Below are 9,667 nucleotides of genomic sequence, written 5' to 3'. Positions count from 1 at the left end.
TTGATGAGGGGTCATTTGATGATTTTTGACATCGTTAAAAAAAATGAATTCTCAAAGAACCCAAATACCGCGTTGGTTTACTCGTAACCGATCGTTTTGGCCATGCCCACCACACGAATTTGACATAGAATTAGACGCCTGACCTACCTGCATTATGGCATCTCCGCTCATCTTTCCGTACTCAGTGGTCCGAATAAAAAAGCAATGTCCAACGGTGATAATTTAATAGTGACCTGTTATCTGCGACTCGCTTCGGAAATGTTTGAGCCGTGCTGGATAACTTAGCTTTGTGCAGTTCAAAAGTAATTTTGTTAAGGGTAATGGAATCGTAGCAAAGTCAAAAAGTCTGCCCGTTTTTGAGCCTATCGCGTGTAAGCACTAATGATGCAGTGTATGGCGCAAATCGTGTTATCGTTGTCGTGTTTGAGTGTTTTAAATGAGGCAAATAATGTGTAATGTTACAAGTTCTTTGATCTGAGGTTACAAGTATTGGGAATTTGTTAGCAACATGGTATAAATTCGGCCATCTATTGGTGAAAATTCTGTAGAGATTTATTCTGTAGATTTTGAATCTGTCATGAAAAAATACACGTGGATTGGGATTTGACTAGAAAAGGCCAAGTTTTTGTAAAAAAATACCTGATTTAAAACTTTCACATAGATATACAAAATCGATACAGAACACAGGTTTCAACAGCAGCCTATAAATCTGATTAGATTTTTGAACCTTCAACAGTTCCATCAGCTAACCGATGAAACAGCAACAAAAAGCAAACTTAACACACCATTATAGCACCTAAATCATATACAAATAAAATCTAATCTTGAACAAACACTTTTGTCCGCAAACAAAAGCGAATCGCGCGAAAAAGTCCGAGTACCAGTGCCGAGTACCATTGTACGAATAAAATATAATGTAAACAAAGTTCACACGACTGTACAAATATCGCATTGAAACAGAAAACAATTATTAGAAGAAAACATGACGAGGACTCACGTATTGTTTTGAGGGAGCACCATGAATTGGCAGGGATTTTTCCTTTAATCCGTAAAATATTATGATAAGCTGCCTGCATTTTATACCGAAATACGGCTGAAAAGGTAAAGGGTAGTTTTCATCCCATATAAGGTCGAAGTGCGGAGAACAGGAGGCAGCTAGTCCTTTCTATCCTCACCTAATATTATAATTGCGAAAGTAACTCTGTCTGTCTGTCACGCATGTCAAAAATAAATTGGTTTAATTAAAATTACACACAGATATAGCAAGAGCATGAGAAAGATGTAGGCTACTATTACAAATATTCGTCATAGAAATAGTAATTCAAAAGTAGGCATAATAATAAAATACTGTTATCCTTTTGCAAAGAAAAATATATTTCGATACCGCACAATATTTTTAAATGGTTTACAAATAAATTAACATTTTACATAAAACCAAAGTCATAAAATAAAATATTTAAATAAAAGTAGGTTTTACAATTTAAAAGCTTTTATTAAAAACTTTTTCAAATAAAAGTGATATACCACCTCCATGCACCCTAAAGAGATTACAAGCGTAGCAGAGATAGCACGGACTGGCACGAAACAACACACTGACGTTCGAATTTCGAACGGCATCAGTGCGGTCGTGGCTGCCAATCGTGTCCAACCAAAATGGCGGCTAGAACAGGTGACAGGTCGAAATGGAGACGAAGAAAATGCTCCAAAAGTCCTACGGAGGAGGATAATGATTGTGCAAGCCTGGCATGGCTGCTGAACTTCAGATTGGACGATTTCGTGAACATCAAAGTGCCTGATGACGAGCCTGTTGTGAAAGAGCCGAAGGTGGATATTCCTGATACGCCACCGGCGCTAAAGAAACCGCCGTATACATATCCTGAGCTGATTGAGAAGGCTTTGAGGGAGAATGGAGAGTTAACAGTATCTGCCATATACCAATGGATCTCGTGAGTCGCAATTTCTTTGTTAGATAGAATTTTTCTTTGTTGTTCCCTATTGAATATTTTCTTCCTAATTTTAGTAGAAAACACATTACAGTAAGAGTGGTTTTCAGTTCATATTTAGTTCATATTTGTAAAATGTATTTTATGTGAGAAAAATCACGTTGGTCATGATTACTTATATTTCTTCTTTTAAAAAAATTCTATTGAGTTATCTGAACAGAGAGAGCTTTTCATGATAATGTACTGTGAATGAGAAATTCACAAAATAGTATGTTTCTTACGATGTTCTACAATTTTAGATCTTATGTAGTAGTTTATTGTTCACATTACGTCACAGATATTTTTGTAATTTACTCATATACTTATTTTTCATTTTATTCAAGTAGAATTGCATAATAAGTTGCATTTTAAGTAGGTAATGTTTCCTTTGACTTGTAATTGCTTACATAAACCGTTGCGGTAGATGCGACACTGCGCCAAATAGGCTTACAGCATCAGAATTTATTCATCACGCTATGCAAATTATTCTAGAACTTTTGAGTTGCATTTTCTTGAGTATACATGTCACTTTAATTAGCTTCTCTGTTTATAAGAGGGTGAGTAGGTAGTTGTAAGGCGATTAAAACTTATTAAATTTGTTGAATGATACTACATGTCTCCCTCGTCCCATGGGTGCAACTTAGCGCACCCGGGTAAACAGTCTAGCCTAAATGACACATACAAAGTACTTTTTATCCATTGCGGAAAGAATACCGCGGTGGACAGCTTTTTTCTACAAAACTTGTAGTCTTGATTACCTAACAATAGGTAGTCAAACTTTCCAATCAAATAACACCTTTCTTTCTACTAAACTTCACATAACAAAAGCTTAATATCAAATTAGGTGGACAAAAGAAAATGTACCTCCGTTACTTGGTACAATTTCCTAAAGGGGTGTCATTTCTATTTGTTAGTATTATAGTACAATTTACTACCATTGTTCAGCTATTGTACGGAGTTAACAGGTAATGATTGATTTGAACTGATTGTCACCGCGTTGTGTTTATAATTAAATTAAATTCGGTTATTTAGCTCGGCCGATTGTAAAACGGCAGCCAATAGGTTTTCAGCAGTTTAGCTGGGAACAAATATTTGAGCGAGGCGAATATTTTGAATTCATGTTAGTAATATTAATTGGATGCATTTTGACGGTATGTGAGCTGTGGTTATTATTTGTATAGTATAACGGCCATGTTTGAATGCATTTAATTGGTATTTCTAGCATGAATCTAGTTTAATAATAACATTCTTTGTTCACTAATATTCTCGATGAATTGAATGCAAAATCAATGTAGGCAGAAATTATTCGTAGAAATTTAATTTTACTGACCATATTTTTTTTGTATTCTTATTCAGTTAATCTTTTAGTAGGATTTATAATACGAAACTGGATAAAACCTGTGTAAGTGAGTAGCTTTGGTTTCAGTTACGAGTTTTCACTTTTTCACAGTGACAACTAGGTCCCGTGTGAATCAGTATCCATTGCACTTCCCTTTAGTACCTGCCAATATTTTTACTTCTAATCCCTTTGTTTACAAACTGCTACAGGTTTTCCACAAACTTTGATCCGTCACCCCCTCTTATCGCAACCGTGACGATCATTCAACAAACATCGCTAATCGAACAGATTACCAATCACAAAGCTCCCCTCTAAACGGTAGTAAACATTATCGCGATAATAAATTAATATTGTTCCCCCTCAGTTACGGACCGATAAACATCGCAATCCTGATGTTTAACCATGGTGTATTGCTGATAGTGTAATTATATCGCCGGTGATTAGTTCTAGTTGGTGATTAATGAAGGAAAAACTGTTGGTCAGTCAGCCTTTCAAAGTGTTGATGTAACCTACTTGTGTTTAATCTCATCTCTCGATCTCATACGATAAAAGAGTTCATCTAGATACCATTATACTGTTTAATTCAGCCCTTTGGTCTTCAAGGTCAAGATGAAAGGTCTATTCATGTCTGTCATTTAATGCCTCATCAACAAAGGCTCTATACCTAATAGAATTTGCGACACATTTTACAATTTTCAATATTTTTTTCAAAGACTTTATGGTTATCAGGCGATTAATCTTACGCGGTGTCCTGCGTGAGCGACGAACGCGACACGACGCGACGCAACACGAGGCGACGTAATGCGACGCGATGCTCTACGCGACAAATGTCCTACGTGATTTTGGTCATTACTTCTCAAATCATGGAGAAGTTGTGTTACAATTCATGTTACAATTTGCTTGAAAGTTCATATTTAAAGTACAGACAGCAATATTCTTCCAACTTATTTGTACGAGCTTATAAGCGATTTCTTTAATGTTAATGTTTTTTGTCCCACAACAATCTACGCTTCTGGGTGTCGCATCTGGTCGCCCTCAAAACAAGTGCGCGTTACGTCGCGTCTCGCCGCAGACTGTCACATAGGCCGCATGTAGGGAATGCCGTTGAGTTGATCGCGTTCGTCGCGTTCGCAGCGTCTCGTCGCGCCTCGTTCGTCGCTCACGCAGGACACCCAGTTAGGTGTACGTCGCGTTCGGCCAGTTCACTTACCTAAGCACATAAAAATCTTGATACCCACGTTAATATCGGAGGCACGTAACCGATCGCTTTCCCTGTTGATCAACACCTTTAACATTTTAATACCCGAACCAATTAATAAACAGGTGCATGATATCCATCAAAATTGGACATAGGGGGATGTTTTTAAGCCGTCCATCCCACCCACCAACGTAAAACCAACCATAGCATCTTCGCATAAAGTTCAAAATGGCTTGTGTTGAATAATGTTTTTGCGGTATAATCCTCGAATTCAATAAGCAGGTGCATAAGCCTTTACAGTATTAGATAATTCTTGTATCGTGCATCGGTCGGTCGCGGTTCGCAGAGCAATCGATCTCGGTGCCAGGCGGAGACGGGGCGCGCGCCCTAGCTACGAGGTCGCGTGCCCCAATGTCTCCTGTAAACACAATGTAAGGCAAAGTTAAGCAGGTGGTGTTATACTAGATTTGGGGTTACAAGCGTTTATTGTTTTTTTTTGTTTTATATGGGATTTTGGTGACGGTTCATTGGGTTATTGAAAGGTCGTGTGGGAGAAAATATAGCAGGTGATATTGATAAAAAATATATGAGTCATATGAGCACTCAAGCATATCTTTTTTTTGGCTTTTAGATTAATACAGCATTTACATGGTGAACTGACATTCAGTTGAGGGCTTAAGCTCGATAAAAATCTAAATTTAACTGAAGTCAACATGCATGTATTTTATAAAAAGATATATTTTGAGAACGATCGCCGTGGCTGAAAATTTAACATCAGCTTACTATACCTTTTAATAAAATTATAAGAAACATGATTACATGTTGAAAGCTTATAATACTCTAACCACAAATGTTACTCTGACTAACTTTTCTACTACTCTTTCCAGAGACCGTTTCCCCTTCTACAAAGCGAACGACGAGCGCTGGAAGAACTCAGTTCGGCACAACCTGTCTATCAACCCTCACTTTCGTAAAGGCGCGAGAGCTCCTCAAGGCGCCGGTCACCTCTGGTCTTTGGCAGCCAACGCCATAGACCTGCTGCCTCTGAGGAACATGGTGTATGAGGAGAAGAAGACTGTTGTTGATGCCGTTGAGAAGACCAGGGTGCTTGGGTTCCCTAAGGTACTTGTAGAAATATTTGCTTTTATAAGGATAACCTTTTTTTAGTTTGGTTTTCGGGACTGTCAAAATTTATATTTTTTGGTAACACTCTACGAGTCCTTTTGTAGTTTTTGATTGCAAGCTGAATAGAGTTGCCAGAAAAATATTTAACATCATTATCAGTCTTCGGAACTTCTAGATGCTTAATCTTAAACCTTTCTACTAATCCCATCTAAATAAAGTTTTAATTCCATAACGTTGTGTTTTGTCTTAGTACATAATAAGCAGGTAAAGCAAGGTTGACGTTCTGCCGAAATCAGTCCACCAAAATAACTCTCACATTTCGTGCATTATTTCATACCTGCCAAAAATTATACACAGAGTTGACCTATGTAAATACAAGTAGAATTCACAATTTAATTTAAACTAATGAGATGTAGAATTGCAGGTGAATATCATCTATCCTCCACATTACTAAATTATACCGGCACACTAAGGTTTCATAGCCTTCCGGGTACTACCAGGAATGAGCTCATAACATCATGTTTTGCCCCAAATGTTTAAGTCGAGGTGTATACACTATCATTGTCAGTTATGTTTTAGTCACAAATAATAAGGGTGAGCCTCTTGTCAAACAAACCAGGCATGAATCTAGTCTTACTGTCTCTCTATTTTATTATTATTCACCAGCGTCTTATGGCAACTACTTCAATCAGCCGGATGATAAGCCTATTGCCTCTTAATAAATGGGCTTTATCTAACACTAAAAGCATTTGTCACATCAGTCGAGTAGTTCCTGAGATTAGTGCGTTCAAGAAAACGAAGCTTCGTCTTAGCCCAAAGATGTCCACTGCTGCACAAAGGCACCCTACAGATCGCTACTTTAATATGTCATCAGTAACCAGCATTCATTCCTTTTCAAAAACTGATAATTTTATTAATGATTCCAGGTGATCGTGCTCGATGAGGCAGCAATAGCAGCCGCCAGCATCATCCCGGACCAAGACTTATTCACTGGGAGCACAAGTAAGTATCCATTTGAAGAACATATTTCTCTGATGTCCAAAATTTTTAGTTTGTTTTTACATAGCTGTAGGACATAATATCTATGACACAACTTAGGTAACTAATGTTTAAATTGGGCACGTTCTGGTGTGTGTTCAATACAGATACCACTTTTTAAAATGAAATAAATATGGAAATTATGATGATTCCACCACTGAAATAATATTTTTTTACTATAAATTCCCTTTTTTGAGGCGTTTTCTTCCCCCTAAAGACTGATGCCCGTTTTCACCAACGATTACCTAAATTTAGGGAGCATTTACGGAACACTTAATAAGAATTTCATTTTCACCAAAGCCTAGGTGTCAATTTTAACCTAAAAATTTCACTTAAACTTGGGGGCCCGATTGATGCCTGCTTAAACAACCCCTATCATTATCATTACATGCATATTTTGAACCGTTTCTTGCGATGGATAGTGTAATGTACCTTTATATGTTATGTAACACCAAAAATACCATGTTTTAAAAGCAAAATGAAACGTAAACTTTTAGAAAGTTTAGAAGCTGTGGAGGTTGTGGATATGTAAAATAATAATCATTAGAAGACCACGTACCTATCTTACGTGAAAGAGCAGATGTCTGAGAAAAAAGTACGATGATCATGACTTTTTTATAAGATTATAGGTTATCACTTGCTATGAATGCACTTGCTAGGTCGTGATGTCGCTGAATTATTCAAAAATAGGAAGTCCTGCATGTCCATAAATATGCAGACCATAACAGATGCAAATCTGGTACTCACTGATGTAGTTTCGCGGTGGCCGGGACAACTATAGGCCTATTCAGACCTAAGCGGTATTCGCTACCGTCTACGGCAGAGAAAACCCTGTGAGTATGCGGTAATATGACTGTTCAGACCTAAGCGGTATTCGCTACCACCTGCGACAGAGAAAACCCAGTGGGTATGCGATAATATTACTGTTGATGTTCGGGATGCATGCCGCTGCTGCCGCGCGGTATGTACTTCTACCCACAGCGGCAGTGGATATCGCTCAGGTCGCTCTAGCCGCGGTATAGTTATCGGCACGGATATTGAGCCTTGATCTTCACCTGCACAGAAGCCATTCATTGGTTTATTGCCTTGTGTACAGTGCGCAAAGCGATCCCCACTCTTCCGCCGAGAGCTCAATATCCGTGCCGGTAACTGTACTTGATACTAAATACCTGAGCGAAACCGGCGCGGTATCTACCTCTACCCACAGCGGCAACGAATATCGCTCAGGTTTGAATAGGCCTTAAATACCAAAACTGCAGTAGATACCAATGATTCGAAAATGGTGAATATGGAGGAGCCTATCTCTCCTAGGTGATAGGGGATACCCTCTGGAGGTAAGAAGTAGGCTAACATTGAACATAATAAATTATGTTAATTAAAACAAAGATAGCAAACAAATATTTTAATATTAGTCCTCATATGATGTACCAAACATTATCATCATCCTCCTGCACCAATTCAATTTGAGGTGGGCTGGGTGCAGCATGTTTTTACACGTCTTTCCAATTTCTCGCACCACCTGAAACTAAATAAATATATAATTTTAACCCCATACTTAAATCCATCAACTCATGGAGAACAAAAATACAATGAAGCCGACAGTAAAACAAGGAACACAGCTGTACGGCAATACCTTAATACACTATATTATTATACACAGATTTATTCACATTTACCTGTAAACGGTTCCTATCGCATTAAAACTATTTGTGACTGGATCCAAGCTTTGTTTTTGGCTTCGTTCGTGGTCCCATCCGTTTTTTGTTGTGTCTCTATGAGACGTCAGCAATTTCACTAGCTTGTCTTTTTCTTCTGTAAGAAAGGTTTATCCTCGTTTTCTCTTCTCTGCCAAAATAAACTTATCTATTCAACAATAATAAACCCAAAATTAACCTCACTTTATGTACACATACACATCAGTCAATTTGACAAACGCGCGAATGACATAGGTTAAAAATTCACCTATAGAAAACCTCTTTACTGTTTTATTGCATAAAACATAGCGTAATGTAGTTTAAGTTAAATTAAAATAACATCACAAGAAAAAAAACTCACATGCTTTAGTAATATATACTCGATAGACGTTTATTTCTTAAGAAGTAGAGAAAAATCATTTTATCGATAAAATATCGACTTTGCATTATCGTTTGAAGAACTAGTAATCTGTCACTTACTTAAGGGATCCATGTACAAGTGTGGTGAAAATGAATTTAGGTAGGTGTCAAATTGGGAGGGGTCCTTATTAAAAGTAGCATTTAGATAGGGAAACGGTAAGAGGTTGTTGGTGAAAACGGGCATGATTCTCCCAAATACGTGCAAATTATTAGATAAATTAATAGTTTCCAATGTAATTTCCAGTGTTCTTAAACCCGGTGTCTACGGAGCAAGTGGTCAGGGAAAGTGGACTCATCACGGTGGACTAAGCGATATAATATTTGTGTCAATTTAGTATTATTATTGTACTGCGTGAGCTTTGTTGATTATCATGTTAATAGCGACACAACATTTTATTCAAAACAAGCTTTTATCCTTTGACATAAATCGGTCAACTTACAGATTTTTTTTTGCGTCTGATAGGTCTATCAATTATATCAATTTTAAGTCCAGATTTATATTTTGTTACTTGCGATTTTAATATTTGAGTTTTAGCCATACTGTTATATCGTCATCACTATAATTGGCCGTTGTTTTATCAAAATAGCAAACCAAGCCGCATCAGTCCAGCTACTCAAACAATGACCTACGAAAATAGGCTCTGTAAAAATCGGCTGTGTTGTCTGGTGAATCGCTAATATCTTCACACTTATATTTTTAAGTTATGTTAACATTATAATCAGCAAAGTATCGCTGGTTATTGTTAAATATAAATTAGTAATTAATATACAATTGAATGCGTTAGATTAATTCGGCGATCTCATACAGCTAGTACGTATTGTAAGGCTATGTATTTGATAGTGATTGGTTTTAATAAAATAATTAAAACTA

The 9,667-nt window shown here is 37.2% G+C and overlaps 1 protein-coding gene across 1 annotated transcript; it reads left to right on the top strand.

The window, feature by feature from the left end:
• The first annotated feature begins 1,469 nt into the window (after positions 1–1,469).
• On the top strand, positions 1,470–9,667 carry LOC124632435 (forkhead box protein A2-B-like). Its single transcript, XM_047167279.1, has 4 exons — positions 1,470–1,946; positions 5,407–5,641; positions 6,571–6,646; positions 9,041–9,667. The coding sequence occupies exons 1-4, from the start codon at positions 1,654–1,656 to the stop codon at positions 9,103–9,105; spliced, it is 669 nt and encodes a 222-aa protein (XP_047023235.1). The 5' UTR covers positions 1,470–1,653; the 3' UTR covers positions 9,106–9,667.

The sequence above is a fragment of the Helicoverpa zea genome, chromosome 8 (assembly GCF_022581195.2).
Source record: "Helicoverpa zea isolate HzStark_Cry1AcR chromosome 8, ilHelZeax1.1, whole genome shotgun sequence".
Classification (NCBI taxonomy): Eukaryota; Metazoa; Arthropoda; class Insecta; order Lepidoptera; family Noctuidae; genus Helicoverpa; species Helicoverpa zea.
The sequence above is the reverse complement of the archived record's forward strand: the minus strand, read 5'-3'. Positions and strand labels throughout refer to the sequence as shown.